Raw genomic sequence first — 21,126 nt, 5'->3', positions numbered from 1 at the left:
TTTTATATTTATTAATAAAATAGAAGTTTCTATTTTATTATTTATAAAAGACATAAAAAATTAAACTATATGAAATCTCTATAACGTATGTGTACAAGACTTCTTAATTTACTTTTTCTTAAACTTTTATTTCTTTATTCTATTAAATTTACAAAAATAATTGAGATTCAACGTTAAAAAATTATTTTTTTTTTAAAACAATTCCTCTCACAATCTTGCGTGACAATTGTTTATTTTTTATCGTTTGCATCTTTAAATATATTTGGTTATTGCACGCAACACATTCTATTTTCAGCGCGAGAACGGGATCGTGACGCTAAGCGACGCGACGGGCGTTTTAATCCATTTAATACTCTTTAGATGCAGCAAAGCGGTATATATCTTCGCTTTATCCATTTATAAAATTTGGCTAATTACACCAAGCTTTTGATCTCATAATCTACTCTTCGATTAATGAATTTCTGTGTTATAGACTTTTAATACGCGTTCATGTTATACACTTTCTACCGCAATCAAATTATCATTATATTGTTAGACGTATTCGTTATATAAAATCGATCACAATCATTATGTATGATTATCAGTATGATTTTATAATAATAATAATAATAATAATAATAGTAGTAGTTTTTTTATATGCGGATTGTTTATAAGTGCGCATGCGACTTACATATATCATTGTTTTTTATGTTACAAAGATATGTTACATATATTTATTGATTTAATTATTTAAGTGTTACTTAAGTGTAATAATAGTAAGCACGTATTTATTTATTTATAAATAAATACATTTACTTATTTATACATATGTATATTGTACATATTTACAATTGTTTGTTCAAACAGCAACAGAACAAAAATTGATTGATCAATAAATGGATGCCGAAAAATTTAAAAATAAAAAATATTAATTTTAAATCAAACGTTTCGTTTAATTATTAATCTTAAATTATTTATACATACAGTTCCATGTAATATAACGTTTTGTACCATTACTCATAAGTTAAGTTTATGTTATTACTTAGAAAATGTACAAATATCGTTATGACTTGAGAAACGTAATATAAAGAAATATTGATCATTATAATTCATTAGCAGCTTCTAACTTAATAGACAAAAGATTTTTTAACTGTTAATACTTACAGAAAATGTAAAAATGTCGCTGTTTAATTGACCCCAGCAATACAGCCACAACACAACTTTTTCTTTCTACCAGCCCGAACACTTTCACCAACTTCCGATTAATTATCGAAAGTATCTAACATCGAATATACTTTAAGATTTAAACAAAATTCATTTCCATTACGTCCCAATTACGGTGCGCGTTCTTCATACAGTTAAGTCCTTAATAATTGTTCAAATTTATCGCGAATAATTTCAAATCACACGCATGACGACACGAATTGACTTCATCAAGTTCAAGGGACTTCATCTTCGCAAAAATGATTTTTTTGCGATGATTTGGTACTCGACACTTCAGTAATTAACTTTACATAATCCTGACTGACCGATGGCATTGTCAACATCCGTCGTTTCAATCCTCTAATCGTTTCACACATTTCATATTTATAATCACCGACATCTTGCACTTTATTGAACTAGTCCTTTCATTTCATTTTTTTTTTAATTTGCTCGTAATCATCGAAACATAAATCTAAAAATTTTCTGATAGTTAATAATCTGCAAGTTCCAAATCTCGAAGAATCATTCTGTATCAAGAGTGATATTGCTTAAACATTATAATCATTAATATCAATTCTTATGCACCGAAATATCTTTTACACTTATCAAAATTGATTCTTCCCTAATTCTTTCTCAAACTTTCTGTTTAATTCGTTAAATTTTATCCAAAAGTTTTTAATCTCAAAACAGTCCGGTTGATTCACTGATTTTTCCTCGAACTTCCTGTTCAATTCGTTAAATTTTTGTCTGAAAGTTTTTTAATCTTAAAACAGTCCAATTGATTCACTGATCTTCGATTAACATCCGATACACAACTTAGATCACTTCCGGAAGAATTATCCCAATAACAGTTCGAAATCGACGAATCCGACGATTTCCGATAGGATAGATCGTGGATGGATCGCGACGGCGACCCCAGGACGACGATTGAAAGCGCCGTTCGACGCTGGTGAAGATGACGTGTGTGCGCTGCTTGCTAGCGAACCGCGAGAAGGTTCCAGCTGCGCCACGAAGGGTAGAGGGTGAGGGAACGGAGAAAGCTTAGCAGCAACCACTACTGGCGTGGGCGGTACGATGGGCGGGGCAATACGATGGCCCATCCTCGTTGCTCGACCGGCGTTATCCCATAAAATTTTTCAACCCCGCGTTTCTCATCCCCCTCCGTTTTACTCTTTCCTACTTTTACCTATCAGGATGTCGCGGTGTAGCTATTTCGTTTCTGTCTGCCGCGCGAGTTACTCGAATTCGCGGTAGACGGGCGAGGTGCGACCGACATCAAAAGTGCAGACGAAGTCTCGCTCTCCTCGCTTTCGAGTTCGACACTTTGCATCGATCGCCTTTCGGAGCTGAGGCGTCTGCTCCTTCTCGGATTAATTCGTTCACCGTCACATCGACCATCATCGACCCATGTCGCTTTAAAAGCCAGATATCGGTGATATTTTCATGCATCATTGCTTTTTAGACTTTGTGATGTGATGTTTTTTTATTTTGAATCTTTCATCGACAGTGATAAAACATATTATTTGTATTTTTTCAAGAAATTGTTGTTTATCCACAATACATTTAAATTTTTTATAGTTTTTAATCTTTCTTTGACTGTATGTCAAGTCAACCAAGTCAACCAATATCAAGCGGTCTAATTTATCTAATTTGATAAATTTTTATGATAAATAATTAGAAAAAGATTCAGTATTTTTAAAAAATATATATATTCTGTAGTATTTAAAAAAATGTTTGTGTGTGCGAATCTTAAAAGAGTATTTTTATTCTAAATCTATTCTAATTCTTCTACATCTCTATCCGTTCTAATTCTTTTAACAAAACCAATATTATAAATTATGTAGATTCTTATAAATTTTTGGAATATCTTTTATTTATTGATCTAGTTATTTATTAAAAGGAAAAAGAAACAAACTCATAATCTATAATTTATAATTGTTGTTAGAATTATAATATTTTTTCTGGTATTATTGAATATCATCTTTTTAAGATGTCTTTATTTCATAATATATTATTATAGATTTTTAAATTCTGTTATATATCTTTATATCTAAATTATTATTATAATTACATTTTTACACGGAAAGAACGATTTTACTGAAAGATCTAAAATTTAACTGGATACACAAATTTGAAAATAATTTGATATTATCAAAATAATTATGTTAGAAACTTATGACACACACACACACACACACACACACACTGTGTGTGATGAGCAATACTGTAAAAAATGTTAATATTCTAACAATCAGTTTGAATTTCCAAATCTAATTATTTTGATGGTCCAGCAAAATTATTTTCACAGATCTGTATCCAGCTAAATTTTAAGATCTTCTTTTTATGATCGGTGTTTCCATGTACTTTATATTTCTTTTAATATACTTTTATGAATATTAATTAGAATCCTTTTGTATGTATTTCTTCGTCAAACTTGCAATTTTTGAAATTGAAGCATATCAATCTCTTATAAATAAATAATAATCTCACATAATATTGGATGCAATATACATGTATATATACGTATATATATATATATATATATATAATAACAATGTTTAAAGATACATTATATCATTACAAGGCATATTGACATTATTTACAGCTTTATGAAATAATTTGATTTTATTAAAAAGAAAATAAAGTTACACAAAGTTTTAAATTTTAAAATTAACTTACAATTGCCTAGATCACGCATTATAAAATGTATATTTTGCTTTAGAATGATATCTATATCAATTATTCACCAACATTAACAAAAAACTAAAGCCCCAAATAGACGACAAATATGACAATGAGAAAAATAGTAGGCATCTGGATGAACGTGGAAATCCAATTTTCTTCTGCAAAAACGCGTGTAAAATGGCGCTGCAGTTACGGCGCTTACTATCGCACCCATGCGACCTGAACGCTTATTAAAAAAGTATTTATTTAGAAATATCCGACGCGAAAGGTAAAAGCGCTGGCGGTGAAATGCATTGTAAAGGCGCTTCGTGAGAGGGGTGAGTTGCATCGGTCGCTCACAAGGAGTGTCGAATGAGAAAGATGTAGAAGAGAGAGAAGGTTTACGAGGAACGGGGGGGCAGATGGATTTCGACCCCGCAAAGGATCGACGAATGGGATGGCGAATGAATACCTAGTATGGATTCGCCGGGAGCCAATAGCGGTGCGTGATGTCCTCCCTCGTTCGAGAGAGAAACGCCAATCGGGTGTTCTCGCCGTTGGCGTAACTCTCGGCAAGAAGAATGGTGAGGGATGAAAGGAGGGGAAGGGTGAAGGAGATAGGGGTGGCGCGATGGCTCGACAGCTCTACCTGCCTGCCCGGCTGATAAAGACAGACAGACTCTCCTGTCTTCTGTGCCAGATCATACCAGCTTTTACTAAGACGGCGACCCCCGGTGTGTGGCACAACCACACCTCTACTACCGTCTCGGTAGCCACCTACCCCCGCCGTTCACTTACACCCACTTTACCAGCAACGCCGCGATGCGCTTCGACGCCTTTCTTCGGATTACACCGTTGCCCTTTAAACATCGTCTCACTTCGCCTCGCTCCTTCCACCGTATCAATGCCTCCCTCGCGTAATTAACTGAAGAGGAACACAAATTACGTTCCACCGATAGTGCGCTATGCAGATTCAAACGTACCCGAGTCTCAAATGGTCTTGAAGATGACATCAAATGACTGCTTCAGAACGTTGCTTTCCAACGTTTCGATAATAGTATGTTGTCGATATATATTATACATATATACATATATATATATATATATATATATATGTATATATATATATATATATATGTATATATATGATATAAAATTTACAATTCTTAGATATAAATGAAGTTCATATCGCTTATTTCATTCTTTGCTTTTAGATGATGTACTATATTGTAATATGTAGTTTTAATATATACCTGTTTTTATAGGAAATTAAATTCTTTTTTATTAAATTTTATGTAGATCGAGAGTATATTTTTTCTTTTAGTATATTCGAATATTTGACAGAAATATTCATTCTCATCAGTAATTTTGCAAATCGATCTCGTCACACCCGTAAACTTAAATTTAAACTGTATTGACAAATCTCAAATTGCTGAGAATTTGATTCGGCTTTGAAATGTGACGGCCGGTAAGACTTAATTCGTTGTTTGCCATATGACACGAGTTTAACGTTGGCGCACGTGTCACGCCATATGACGAACGTGTATATCACAGTGTCGCACGCAAACACTTACGCGACACTCGAGAGAGTTCAGGCTCAAACATTGACGCGAAGTACATGTCAATACAATATCTCAATGACGACAAGCCAACGATTGGCCAAGAAGAAATTGTTATTAATTAAGCGAGACAAGATCAAAAGAGAAAGAATATTTTTATATTTTTAATTTTATTTAAAATAATAAAATATTTGTTTAATAAAAAGGAAAACATTTTACAAGATCATTTTTTGGAAAATAATGTATATAGAATATTCAAAAATATATTTGCTCATAGATTAATGTAATCTAAAACTATATATAATACATATATATATATATAATAAGATAATTTTGTCTAAACTTCATATAATACTTAAATTCATATTTGCAATGGAACGTTTTAGATAATTTATTTATTAACAGTTTAATTTTTAAATTTCAACTTTTACATGGAAATACGTTCTTCCCTCTTTCTCTCTCTCTCTCCCTTTTTTCCTTTCTATCTATTTATTTGTTTATTCATCTATTTATTTGTTTATTCTATCTATTTATCTATCTATCTATGTTTTCCTCTTTGCGTAATTAAATTACTACGTGTTGTATTTCATGTCGTTGTTAAAAATTTTTTATCTATTGTAAGAATCGCACAGAATCTTTTTTCCAATGTCAATATGTAATATGAACTAACACATGACATCAAAAATATCCGACTGGATGCAAAACAAACCACTGTGACAATCGCGCTGCCACTCTATCAAATTCATTTACGAGCATGTATGTACATTCGCACACGTATAATCCAGCGCGGAGAAGCGATGTTTCATTGCCGACTGCGTTTGCATCAAAAATAAAGAAAGCACAGCTCTTCGTTATAGTCGAGTAATCTCGTTTCCATCATTTCGCAACTTTGCACCGTCCGAGCCATTACGTCCTCTCTGTATCTGCACTATATACATATAACCGTCCTTCTCTTCCCGCACCCATAAGTTTCTCCATAGCAAGGGGAGCTACGACAGACAATATATCAGTTTACAATGATAAAAAGCAAACACAGGAAATAACGCGAGGAATTACTGAACCAAACAGTATGTCCCCTGTCTCTGGAGAGACAGGGCGTATTTCGACCGTCGGCGCGGCGCTCCGGCCAACAGCTTTCGACGGAGGGTGCTGAGCGTAGTTTCCTCACAATACGGCCGAGATTGTTTTATTTTATGTGGGGGCAATATCACGTTGGCGACATTGAAAATTGTCTCATTATCGCGTGTTAAAACGATTCGATGTATTCGGAATACCTAATATCAAATGTAATTGTACCCAGTATATGGTTTACTTGTTTTTTTTTTACTACACTCATGTAAATATTGAAAATGCCTTATATTTTCTTGTTAGGTTTTTATTGCTTATATTTTCAATTAATGTTCAAAAATGTTTGCTATTTTGAATCTAATTACCAATTTTCAATGGTGTTTTCAACTCAGTAAAAAATTAGAAAAAATCTAGATATTCCTATATAAATTAAGTATCAGTTATATTATATGTGTATATGTGTGTGTGTGGGGGGGGGGAGGGCGAATAATTATTCTTCTTAAATAAAATTATTATTTTTAAATTAATTATAATTATATTACAATGTTAATGTAATAGATGTACAATGCTTTGTACATCTTTATGTTTCTAATACGATTAATGCATTAAATGCTCCTAATACGTTTTTTATTTGCGGGTAATCAAAGTACATAAGTTAAACATTGGTATCTTTTCGCAAATGTCTTTGTGACAGGTGATATTTTTGTGTAAGCATCAGCTATTAAAATAAACTTCAATATCTATTATGACGTGAATATAAAATATAAATATGCATGGCTACGAGAATAAAGAAGCTAACTTGACTGTCCGAGATAGTGGCTTTTCTTCAGTCTGATCATTTCGTAGGCGATGTGCTTCCAGCCGGAAGCTCACTTCGGAACGTCACACAGGCGACTTGTGCTCCGAATTCACTTCTCCTCCTTTCTCTCGTTCTCATCCTTTCTGTCTATCTATCTATCTATCTATATTATCTATCTATCTTTCTCTTATTCTGTCTTTGCTATTCACAGATTCTAAATCTATCTTCCTCGATATCGCATGTACACAAGCCACCGACAAGAAGTAGACAATTCACAATTAGCAAACACAAACAGAACTACGAGTGGCTTCAAGTTGCTCGGGATGACGCGATGGCAGCTGGGTTTAGCCGGAAGCGAGCGGTGGGGTAAAAGCTTCTGGGATGCGAAGCGACTAGTTCAGCGTCCCTGAGCGTCAACTTCTACTGCGGAATCCTCATCTCTGCTTGTCCCGTCCTGACAGTAAAGATATGCGTATACGGGGTAATTCTTAAGTATACAATTGATCATTTCATAGCTGATTATACGTAAACTCGATATGTGCTATCTTATGTACCACAAAATCAAACAATATATGTTTAAGAAATTAAAAGGATTTATGTTTCAAAACTTTATAAGATAAATTTTCAAAATAAAATATACATATTTTAGTATTATCTTGAACTTTTCTAATTGTAAAATAATTTCAGCAGTTTATGTCTTTTTATATCTGCAGCATACTTTAAATAATTTAATTTATATTTCTACAATATTAATTACATAAAGCATAAATAATTAAAATACATAAAAACTGTAATCATTACGTTAATTTGTATATCTGGTTCCAATATTTAATCTATTTAGAAATTGTAAAAAAATTCGAATTTTGTAAAATATATATATATCAATATACTATTGAAGAAATAATGATAAATTTATTACTAAAAGTTAGACTAATCCTCACAAATTATAATTAAATTACATACATTGTTTACGATATTTGTTTATATTATTATACATAAAATTCAACAAATAATATTACTTAATATTAATAATAAATAAATTATTGGTACATCGAGAACGTTTATCGATCTTTCTTGTGCGCACACCCGTTATACACGCATCAGACTCTCACCGTTGCGTTGGAACACTTGAAGCTCCGACCAGTTACGGCAACAATAGGCTTTGTCTTCGCGCCGTCGGCGCTCGCAAATTGGTAGAAATCTTGATTAAAGGTGCAATTCTCTTCGTTGCTGACTGCGGCAGCAAATATGAATTGCACCCCTGATGCTCCTGTTCCTCTATATCAGATAAAAATGAAAGAAAACGTATCCGTAATTATATGTATATGCACAGAGATCAATTGTGATTCCAATTTTATAACTGAGCACAAGTTAAACAAATTGTTTAAATAAATAAAATGTCTCAATAATAAAATGAAAATTTATTTCGTTAAATACAGTTTTACTTGCTGACTTAAAATTTATTATGTGTTATATTGTGTTAAACATGCAAAAATATGTTCTTAAAATGTAATTTTTTAACAAATAGTATTGTATTAACATTTAGATACTATACTACATAATATATATAGTATTGTATTAACATTAATATTTAGTACTATACTATAAGAAAATATAATATATCCTAAAATACAATACAACACATACTACTCATATGTACGTACTATTCAGTAATATCAATTAACAAATTTTTAATAAAATTATTATTTTTATTTTAAATATTATCTGCTATATCTAATTAAAAGTAAAATTTTGTAGATGCAAGAAAAAGATCAATCCCAAACATCAAGTTATGTACTTATTAATTGTAATTTCTCACTCAACAATATAATATAACACATGTGTTACATTATAGTTAACGATCGTTTGCCGTCTTTTACAATTTTGTGATCTTAGAGTGATTATAATCAGTGGTCACAAAAATCTATAAACACACTATTTACATATATAATTTAACATAATTTAAAAAAAATTCTATCTACATATACAAGATCACGAGAGACTTATAACATCTTAAAATCAATATTTTTCTGTAATTATATAGGTTAAATTTATATTTGTTTTCAGGGTAAAATTATTGTAATTTAAGAAAAAAAGTCTTGCGGCTTTGTTAAAGCTATTTATATACACATTATATATCAAACTACATCAGTAAATAATTATAATTAAGTAATTGTCTATAATATAGAAAAATAATTTCCTAAGTAAATTAAATTTTACATTTATAAATATTATTAAAAGTTTATTAACACAATTTTTTCTTGATTATGATCAAAAAATAATTATTTGCAGATTAAAATAAAAATAATTAGAATTAAATAGAATTGAAGCAGCATAACCAGCAAACGTCAAATTGACATGATTAAGCGGCACAAGTTGTCTTATCTATATACATTAACCATTCATTTTATTCTTGGATTATATGACAACTCCAATACTGTATGAGAAATAAATACGAAATAAATTGAAGTCTGACGAGAAATGTAATATAGAAATATGAAATATTAATGTAAAAAAACAAGATGTAATATAATCTTGTGGATGCGTTGCACTCATCATCCCATATATAATAATAGCCGCTCCTTGATCAATGATTAGGAATTGGTCACAAATGCTAAATAGCAATATAGCTACTAACAGTTGGAAATCAACTGTCAATGTTTTAAATTTCGCGTTTGTATTTGTAACCAATTTTTTATTGGCTGCTACCATTATGTGCAATGTTACACCTTGTTTTCTTCATGGAATGTCGTAAAAAAAAAAAAATGGAATGCGTAAACGCAAAGGGCCCTACAGCTCGGTTTACACCGGGCACTTGATGATGAATACGCGTATTGACTAGAAACTTTCTATTAAATATATTATCTTAATTTCTACAATACATTTAAAGAATGAATTAATTAATTCACATATTATGTATATGTTTACGTACATCGTCGAAATTAAGAAAATTTAATAGAAAGTTCTGAATAGTACGCGTATTAAATGCTCAGTGTAAACTAGGCCATTGGTAGGTATCCTATTGCTAAAGATCCTATATGTATCAATCTGTGGAACCAATCGCTCGATGAACAGACTGTGTGTTTCAAAACTCATCGAAATAAAAAGTGTCGCGATTTTATGTCGCGCATGGCGAGTGTATATATACGTATAAAAATACTAATAAATTTTTAAGTTGTTTTGAAAATCTGACAAATTTCCTTTAATTAATATTACTTGTCATATTTTTACAAATTTTTAGCAAAGCAAATATATTCACTCATTAATTTATCATTCCATTTACTTTATGATTTTACGAATTAAACTAATCTAATTAAATTCTTAAGATACGTTTATTGATCTTATATATCTGAATGTGCCTTGTGACTCAAATATGGGGTCTGAGGTTGATAGAGCGAGAGAGAGAGAGAGAGAGAGAGTTTGCGCCGAATCTACGAATCGCTAATCAGATTAGAGTCGCGATTCGTAGATTCGTAGAGACTACTTACGATCCATCAAGAGTGTGTATAATTCTCTATAGAGAGTCGTGCGTATTTTAAATAATCCTCGGTAATACCATCGACGAGATATTATTAAAGACCAACCCTTACGGGAGTTAGCGTGGCTGTTTAGTAATTGCTAAAATTTAAGCAATTAGTTAATGATATAATTTTAATTTTTAATTTTTAATAATATTAATTTTATAATTTATTATTAAATCAATGTTTTTTACATGTACATTGTATTTTACCTGTATTACAGCATACTAATAGTTAATTTTATTTAAAACTGCATTTTTATATAGTTACCATCAGTATTTGATTATACAGAGAGATGGTAACAATAGAAAAAAATTGTAATTTTGCCGCAATATATATGATATTATAGCATTATAAGATTTATATACTTATTTATTAAGCATTTATATAATAAAAATCATGATTTTAATAATGTATTATTCAAATGTAATATCGCAAACTTATTATGTCAAAAGTCGATAACGTCGATACTCTGCAATTATCTCCGGACCCTTTAAAATTAAGGGATGACAGTCTTTAATAGTATCTCGTCGGTGGTAATACACAGAAAGGGCGCTAATCTGAATTAAATTTGCGTTTGCAAGATCGAGACAACAGTTGCCTAGTCAGTTCAGGTGCTACTCCGCGAAATCCAAATAAATAAAGAAATTACGTTCGAAAATTCTCGGGCAGTCTGGGCACTCATCCTGACACTCCCCCAAAAAATATCTTACAATCAGGTGTATTAAAATAGCGCTCACTCGGAAGAAACGCACGGCGATCCTCCGGGTTGGAGAAGTCGCGATTCCAACACGTTCAGGCACACACAGAACTTTCCGTTTGATATTTTATTAAATATACTATTTGGACAAATCGTTTAACAATTTCGTTATTAAATATATTATTACAACAAGTTCTTTATCTGTAATAACAAAATAATGTACATACATACCATCGACACGTGCAGCGTAGCGAATTGTCTTGCGAATGACTGCGACGCCATGATTAAAATCATGCTTAAAATTAATTCTGTGCTCTGTATAATCACTGAATGCTGCATCGCAGGTGATTTGTCTTGGCTCTGAGTGTGGAATATTGTGCAAATTTCTGATGAAAAATCTCCTCCCCCCCCCCCTCACTTTCCCTACTCTACCAGTAATTGATAAAATTTTGGATTAAAATAATATATTTCTACCTAAAAAAATTATCTTCTTTTCCTGTATTTGTGATTAATAGTCAAAAATCCCTGGCATAATTAAAAAAATAGTTATGAATGGGGAATTGCATATAGTATTAAAAGTTTGTTTTTAATGTCTGCAATTAAATAGTTCATTACTGTTAAAATTTCAAAAATGTATAAATCTATACGGTATATATTGTCAACAATAAATTTATCGAGATGTGTTATCATATTATTATAAGTGACGGACCAAATATACTTCGTTGACAGCGTCTGATGAGCTCTTAATCCGGACGAATCCGTGTAAATCGACTGGGGCATACAAGTCGCGAATAAAATCGCGGCAATATCGACTCAATCCGGATGTGGAAATCCACACCCACCTGATTTTGGGGTGTGGATTGCTCCACACAATTCACACAAAAAACGTCGGGCCTGCTGCATCGTACGTATTTCTATTAGTGACGATTTCTATTCTTTTTTATTCGGATTTTAAGAATTAAGTCTGCAAGTTTAGCCTACGTACGATGTTTCGCAATCATTGCAACTTATTTTGTAAACCACGTTCGAATGTGATATTTAAATTTCTTTTCGTGCCATACAATTTTCCATAAATTAGGCACAATATATGGGTTAATTGATGCACTATCTTTCACACCCTGTTTTCCATCAGAACTTGGAAAAGGTCACTCACATATGTTTCTCAACAATGGCTACTCTTGATTTAATTTTTGACAGCATTAAAAAAGACATTGTAAATTCAAGCATATTAATAATTATATTAATAATCATAATCTAACCAATAGTAATTTTGAGGATGGGATAAAAAATAAGTTTTCATTTTTTACTATTCCATGTATTCTTATACAATTGCTGAGAAAATAAAAAAATTCTTCATTTATAATAATCTCAAATTCATATAACTTATACTGAATTGAATAAATTGGGAAGATTCATTAAAGTACAGAAGATAAACTACCTCTTCTACATATTCGAACGTGGTTTACAAAATAAATTGCAATGATTGCAAAGTATCATACGTAGGCCAAACTTGCACTTCTTAAAACCTGAATAAATGAACATAAAAATTACATCAATAGAAATACGATGCAGCATTCAGTGATTACAGAACACAAAATTAATTTTAAGTGATTTTGACATGATTGGGACTTTATAATTTTAAACGAAGAAAAAATTTTAAATATAAGATTAATCTCAGATGATACACATTACTAAGCAAAAACAATTAGGTTCACAGAACACTAGATCTTTTAGATTCGTTCTATTACGTATTCGTACTCGGAACATCTTAATGCTTCCATGTTTTGTTTTATACTATATTTTAAAAACACGTTTATTTTGTGTCGGCTTACATTGGCTTTATTCCTATTTATTTATTTATTTATTTATTTAATTCATAATGCAAATATATTTATATCATAATTTCATTTAGGCCTGAATTTTACGAATATCGTTTTGTTTAATAATTTGTGACAATTTTCATTTATTATCATTTAATAATATAATTCTTATGAGCCTTAACTTAGCCTCAATTAAATTTTACATATAAAAATTTTGTACAAAAATTATTGCATTTAGGTAAAACAGACGATGTTAGAATCTCTTTAAACTTAATAATATATCCATTAAATTGCTTGAAGAAATGTCGAATGTTTTAAATAAAAAATGTTTTCCTATATATTGGTTAGCTCTTTATTTTTTGCATTAATATTATACATATTTATGAAAGAATTTTTCATCAAATTTTTTTAAGAAACTTAAAGAAACGTACAAAAGAGTTCGAGACAAATTTATATTTTCAATAAATATAATTAAATTATTTAAAGAGAAAAATTGTTCTTGTCAAAAACGTTTTAAAGATTTTCAAAGTTACAATTTGCAATTTTGAGGTTGTAATTGTCATTTTACAAAAACATGTTCTGGATTTGATTGTATATACAAAACAATATAATACATTACTGCTTAGCTATATTATTAACAATACTCGGGTACTCTTCATACATACAAAATGTTTTTTTACATGTAGATAAACATGAAAATATCATGTATACTTTTTATTAACAAATTAGTTAACGTTAATTAACTAAAAATGTAGAAATAGACAATATCAAAAGACTTATTTTAACTATTACTGACACTATTTTCAGTATTTGTGATATTTGTGAAAGAATAAATATAAGGCATAAAATTTTAAACGATGCGACTAAAAAGTTTTGAGAACTATGCATTCTTTAGAATGAAAGAATTTTATGTATAGGAGACCCGATGGCTTAAATGATTACTTTAAAGTAAATTGAAGAATTTGAGTGTAAAATTATATTTTAAGATTTTTAATACCTTTTACAATTGAAAAAAAATGCTAAGAATTTTAAGAACTTTTCAAAAGAAGTTTAAATCAAAAGAATCCAGAACGCTACATTAAACATAAAATATAGGATGACGAGATTTTAAGTGCTTTAAAGCTGTTAAAGATCTCAAAAAACCAAGTCCTCTTAATTTCTCTTTACTTTAAGATCAATATTAAATTTGACAATCTGAACTAATTCTATCTACACTTCTGTACTCAAGTCAATTTTAGATGCAATCAGTTGTACCGTTTATTTAAATTCCATAATGTTTTATTTGCACTAGAGCATCTTCTTAGATAGAGAATAGCTTAGGCAGTTTTCGCACGAATAGCAGCACGTTTTCCAGTGACAGCCTAAAATAGATACAGAAAAACATGTTTAAAATATAATTATATTAAATGTATATATAGAGAATATAATTACTTAAGATTATGTTAACCAACGCGAAATATATTAATATACGCACACATATATGCACGTGTATATGATATATATGCATGCATACATAAATATATACACATACACATGTTATTCAACACTAGAGCAGTTGCCTATTAACTAAAAGATTCAAATTTGATAAAAGATCCAGATTTGTTAACAGATATAATTATAATATTGTGCTTCTAGATGACAAGTCCAGAAATACTGATAGATACAGAAAATTACATGCACGAATATAACAGCTATATTTCCACGATTATCTTTAATAAAGATATTGTAATCTTCATTTGTATTTTTTTAGAATATATGTGAATATATTTAGAATATGTGTGCATATACACATGTATCATAATACATACAAGATGTTTTAATATCTTTAGGACTAACTTCAGGGAATGATAGATCTTATCAAAAGAATTAACTTTTGTTAAGGCATCTGTGTCCTTCGACGTATTTTTAAAAATCTACATATCCGATCGTGCGTGATGTCTGACGACACTAGTTCATATCCTTTTCGTCTTTGCAAAAAAAAAAAGTAAAAATATGGACTAGTGTTAGATGGCATGTGCGACCGGTTGTCTATTTCTACTTTACAGCCAATCCGAACCAGCTCCTTAAAAATGCATTGAAGGGCACAGGTTTCTTAACAAAAGTTGATTCTTTTAAGTAATATCTACCATCTTTGAAATTTGTTCCAGAGGTTCTGAAATATCCTGTATAACGTGTTAAAGAATTTATTATTTTTAATTAAAAAATAACTCACCTGGAATCCAGACTTTATACTAGCGACAGAACATCTCGAACCGCAGGTTTCGCATTGCAAGAAAAAGAGTCGAGTGTCCTTCTGAAGAATAGTATCGGGTGAACGACACGTGTGACACGTTACGTATTCTTTGATATATCTTCTAAGAACGTTTTCTATTTGCTTCTGTTGGAAACGGCCTTTGATAATTAGCTGACTGTTACCGTCAACTGAGCCACTTGTACCCAACTCCGCCAGCAAAAAATCTAGTAAATGTTTGGGCTGTCTGTGCAATGTTTTACAAATCTGTAAAATAGAAATATGTCGAATAAAAACTATTTCAAATAAAAAATTTGCAGCATAATTTATTTTTCTGCTTTCTATATATATTCATTATACAATACAAATTATTATCAAAAATTATATATACTTAAATAGATATTATTTTAAAAAATATAATTATTTTTATAGTTATAAATATATCTAACGTTTTTATCAATAAAATTTGTTTTATGCAATAAAAACTATGTATATATAATAAAAAATTGAAGATTATATATATATTTATATTTATTTAAATAATCTGTATTAAATTTGTCTTGTTATCTTCAAATTAGATGATTTCTTCGTAAGCTATTGGCATACAAATTTACTATAATTCTTATTATAATACATACCTCAGTAAAGTTAGCAAAAGATGTTTTTTTCGTTCCAATGCGTACCACTTGCGGCGGACGCATAACAAACTTCTGTTTCTTACCAGCTACCATATCGGGATTCTTCTCTCGCATGATATTAAACACTCTAACTAGTAATTCATCATATGTATAGTCTCTATCTGAGCCCATCCATAAACTTGGTTCCTCCACTAAAGAAAAAAATAAACACTTCTATTAATTATGACACACACATTAAGAGAACTGTTAATAAATTTCATCGATTTCCACATGTAAGATTATTACAATTAAACAAGCAAGTGCAAATAAGAAATTAACATATAACAATATTGTAAAATAAATAATTAAAAAATTGTTTAATTGATAAATGTGTAACTTATACTGCAATCTAATATTTCACATGGAAATATAAAGACATATGTTGTATTGTTCAAATAACACAAACACACGTGCGCGCGCGCAAACACATGTGTATGTAGATAGATAAATAGATAGATAGATAGATAAAGAGAAAGAGAAAGAGAGAGAGAGAGAGAGAGAGCGAAGGGGAAGAGGAGGAGGGTCGCCATTATGCCATTTTGTTTTTGAATTATATTTCTTAAACGCTAAAAGCAAAAGATTTTTTACTGTTAATGTGGTGTGTATTATCTACCATAAATGCTAAATGCTTCATTGTAAATATGCATATAAAGTACGCAATATTAAAAATGAAAAAATATATAAGTTCTTTATTCTTGAATTATATATATGGAAATAATTTTTTTTTAATTTATTATTCATTGTTAAAATAGATTTATGAATAACAGAAATGTTCTTTTCCTGTAATTTGTGTTTTAATTAATAATTCTAAACATTTTGATTAATTATAAAATCTATTTTTTGTTAGAAATATAAAACATTAATAGATTGAATTATATTTTTACCCATTTATTAATAAATAATTAAAAAATTATTGATATTTCCCAAACAAATGCAAATATGCAAAGAAAATTTATTTTGATGTTTAGCAAAAGATTCATTGCTTTTTCAGTTTTACAGTCCAATAGTTATTAAATCCACAATATGATTATAGCCAAAAGTTAATATTTAATATTAATGTTAATATCAACGAAATTTTAATTTTTAATGTCTTTGCAAAGAAATTAACGATATAAGAGACACTCAAAAGATCCATGCATTTAATATATATATATATATATATATATATATCCTACTATATATCCTACTAAATATTTTTGTTAATTTAAATAATATAAAAATTCTTACAAAGAAACAATGTAAACCCAAAACTTTGACTTGAATTTAACTTTTATGAATATGTATAACTCAATTCGTGTTTTACTTTGATGTATGCCCATTCATGTATTGAATTACTTTATAAAATCTATAAAAATTCATCCAAATTGAAGATTTCAGGTTTGTGATGTTTTTTTGTTAGTTTTTATAAAAACTTTTTTTAAGAATTCTTTTAGAATATACTGCATAATTATTTGTGCAATATTTTATAATAGTCATATTTATAAAGTATATAAATTCTTTTATATTAAATATATGCAAAATGTAAGAATATTATTTTTATCATTTTCCATAAAGATTATTATAGATTTTTACTTTTTTTGAATTTTTAAATTATGCAAAAATTTTATTATTTTATAACTGTATTTGTTGTACAATTTTTTGTTTTTCAATTATTTAATGCTAATGTATAAAGAATATTAAAATAACATTTACCTACAAATATATATGCAAATAACTATATGTACACATATACATAAGTTTTGATTCTTTTATGTGTTAATTACTTATCAAAATTTAAAAAAGCATATTTTTTAAAACTTCTTATAATTAAAAAATTATTGCAGTTCTAATTAATACAATTAAAACAATATTTATATTATTTATTAAGTGTATATACCAAAGTTTTTAAATAAATCTTTGTTATATTATGTTTTCTCTTATATCAGAATAAATATGTATAAATTATATTTTAAAAATAAAATAAAATTTTTCAGACTATAAAACTAGTTCAATACATTCCAATATTACTATCATGAAATATATAAGTGCAAGATAATCTAGTGCATGATTGACGCAATTAGAATACACCAAGCATATTTCTTACCATACTCTGCACTTCGCTCAGATTCAGTGCAGCATGTTAACAAATAATGAATAACATAAACAACTAGATGCAAAAACATATTGGCAAAAATCATTTCTTATTGGTGCATACCATTCTCCTTGTCTTCAATCTCCTTGCGCTCTTCTTCAGCTACTAATTCATCAAGATCCTTCTTCTTTTTCTTTTTTTTCTTTGTTTTTGAGAAGTCCATATCTAGATCAAAATCATCATCTACCACAATTTCTTCGATCTGTTGCTCTATAGCTTCCTGTAAAATCAATAAAATTGCCAAAAATTAAAATATATTCTAACATAAGGCTTTCTAAATATGTATAAATTGTGATTCACGTTTTATCATAACAAACATCTTCTATCCATTTAACTTTAAAAAATATTAAAAAAATAAGAAAAGGGAATACATTATTTATTTATTTTATTCTTTTTACTTTTTAATTCTTTATTGAATATAATTTTATTTACAAATCTATGTCTCATCTATAATTATTATTTTATTCTTTCTACTTTTTAATTCTTTATTAAATATAATTTTATTTATAAATCTATGTCTCATATATAATTAAGTATATGTAAAAAGTATGCTTTTTTCCTATTTCTGTTGATCAACAGGTATGATCAACATTGACGCGATCATTTTTCATGTGCAAGGAATTCGATAATTGTAATTTAAAGTTTGATTTTGATTCCTAATAGGTGAAAATCTATCTTCGCACATGTACAAAATCATGAAAGGATTCACGCATGTAAATGTATAGCACATAAAATAATAAAGTGTTATTTATCATTTTAAAACCTTTTATTACCTATCGGTAAATCGCGATCCATACTTTAAAAATCTCTCTTCTAATCAAATATTATATATATTGCTTACGTATCAAGATTTATTTTACGAATTTCTAGAATATTTAGAAAATAACATTAACAAAATAAAATAAATTTCTTGTTCATACAATATATTCATAACTAAACATTTTGTAGTGGATATAAATATATATATATATATATATATATATATATATATGTCTATAACAATAAAAGTTGAATGATTAATAATAAAACTAAAATTAAAAATATTCAATATAAAGTTTCCAAAAATGTTTTTACCTCCTTCTTTGTATCAGGCAGAGCAGCTTCTAATTCATCTAAGTTAAATGCCTTTTTCTTCTTTTTCTTTTTTTTGCCAAAGTTTTCCAAATCCAGTGCCTCGTCATCCTCAACAACTGTTGGCTCAGGTTCCTGATTCTCCTTGTCAACGGTATTTTCAGATGTATCACCACCACTGCCACCTTCGTTGAAAGCCGCATCAATATCGAAAGCAGTCTTCTTCTTCTTCTTCTTCTTTTTCAAGGTAGGATCAAATACCTAGCAATTTTTGAAGAACGAAAATGAATATAAAAAAATTTTTGGTAAACATAAATATCATAAAGGTATTAGAAAATGCAGCATAAATATAACATATAAATAGTATCTAATGTTGAATCCTCGTTATAAAAAAATTTTTTGTACAATTAAAATAATTATTAACATTTCCAACAAGTGGGTTTTCGATATGTTATATCACCGAATGGTGGCTTTGCGGTTTCAACCTCTTCTCGAGGTTATGACGCTTTTCATAATCTTAAATCATTAATTTTTCATTTTTTTCTCTTACCTCCATTATTTAATTTCTATTCTTATTATCTCAATTTTATATTACTTTCCCTATTCCTTTCAATATTACTCGCCTAAATTCCTTTCACAAACTTTCAAAAAATTAAATAATGTAATATTCTTTTCCAAGTAAAAATTTTGAGGTTGGAATCATTTTTCTCGCTTTCTAAATGTCATTATGCACCGATAATCCCTCATAAATAATAAAAAAGTAAAATATAGTTTTGACAAAAAAAAAATTGGAGAACACAGCATGTCGATTTCATGCATATATCAGTTTTGAATAATTCGCAAGTTGCATTTTACGTACCGAATCTTCCTCCGTCATTTTTCTGATAGAATGCTCTCGTTTCAAATGAAGAAAACTTTTTCCTTACCACGAACTTAAGCGACATAAAGCATACGAGAAAAATTAAACGAAATAATTTCAACTTTTACTGCACACGCTTTTACTGCTCCAAAAGGATTGCATCAGAAAATTTCAGTGACTCTACTGAAGAGAGTCCATCATCCAGAGAGCAAGTGACAATTTTCAGCGCTATCATATCTGAACGTAGACGTGGCGAACTAAATTGAGGTTACGGTCCAAATTGATGCTACAATGCTTCGAAGCATTTTTTGATTGGTCAATTAGCAAAATCCTTTCTTCTGATTGGTCAGTCAAATGCTTCGAAGCATTTGTTAAGGTACCTTTTCATACTGACGCTCGACGCTCATTTTCAGCGTCAAAAGTGTCAAAATAGATCACATGATAAAAATTAATGCTTATAGCCATGGTGTAAGCATGGTGTTTTCTTACACCATGCTTATAGCGTTTTCGGACGGAACGGGCTGGAACGGGCTTGATCGCTCCGAGAGCGGTTAATAACGTCACGTGGTCTCCTCGTCCAATCAGAAATCTAGAATAGAGCATGTGACGTCATTAACCCGCTCCAGGGTTGACACTGGCTGTGTTCCTTTTGGACGCTCACGCTCTGTAAGCGCTTATAAGCTTCGCTTATACCGTTCCCTTTGGCGTTATAAGCACAGTATAACCAGTAGGTCCACTTAGAGTCCTAGATTATCAGAGAAGCGCGACCGGCTTATGGCAGTATCGCAAAAGTACTAGAAAATATTAAAAATGGCGTTGAATGGCCAATCATAAGATTGATTTATTCG

The 21,126-nt window shown here is 29.6% G+C and overlaps 2 protein-coding genes across 3 annotated transcripts in view; both read right to left on the bottom strand.

Annotated features, from left to right (window-relative positions):
• LOC105458897 (fez family zinc finger protein 2-like) overlaps positions 1–2,142 on the bottom strand; it is a 37,512-nt gene extending 35,370 nt beyond the window's left edge. Inside the window, exon 1 of the mRNA XM_011704502.1 lies at positions 1,144–2,142. The gene's annotated coding sequence lies outside the window, so the exon portion shown is untranslated. The remainder of the gene's footprint in view (positions 1–1,143) is intronic.
• Positions 2,143–14,170: 12,028 nt separating this feature from the next.
• On the bottom strand, positions 14,171–20,504 carry LOC105458895 (eukaryotic translation initiation factor 2 subunit 2). 2 transcript variants are annotated; one of them, XM_011704500.1, is made up of 7 exons: positions 20,279–20,504; positions 19,423–19,680; positions 18,412–18,568; positions 18,301–18,333; positions 16,179–16,369; positions 15,523–15,807; positions 14,171–14,671 (listed from the first exon to the last, which is right to left on the bottom strand). In XM_011704500.1, the coding sequence occupies exons 1-7, from the start codon at positions 20,294–20,296 to the stop codon at positions 14,627–14,629; spliced, it is 987 nt and encodes a 328-aa protein (XP_011702802.1). In that variant the 5' UTR covers positions 20,297–20,504; the 3' UTR covers positions 14,171–14,626. The 2 variants fall into 2 exon arrangements, with proteins under 2 accessions (XP_011702802.1, XP_011702803.1); XM_011704501.1 differs by lacking the exon at positions 18,301–18,333 and having other exon boundaries at positions 20,279–20,503.
• Positions 20,505–21,126: the final 622 nt, after the last annotated feature.

Source organism: Wasmannia auropunctata, unplaced genomic scaffold (assembly GCF_000956235.1).
Source record: "Wasmannia auropunctata unplaced genomic scaffold, wasmannia.A_1.0 LD334253.1, whole genome shotgun sequence".
NCBI classification, from domain to species: domain Eukaryota; kingdom Metazoa; phylum Arthropoda; class Insecta; order Hymenoptera; family Formicidae; genus Wasmannia; species Wasmannia auropunctata.
This window is presented reverse-complemented; position numbering and strand designations above follow the sequence as displayed.

What these genes read in the sequence shown, in the direction of transcription:
- LOC105458895 (XM_011704500.1), bottom strand. An exon ending in CTTTTGCTAACTTTACTGAG is followed by an intron (nt 15,808 to 16,178) that starts GTATGTATTATA and finishes TCTATTTTACAG; the next exon opens with ATTTGTAAAACATTGCACAG. An exon ending in GTATAAAGTCTGGATTCCAG is followed by an intron (nt 14,672 to 15,522) that starts GTGAGTTATTTT and finishes TATCTATTTTAG; the next exon opens with GCTGTCACTGGAAAACGTGC.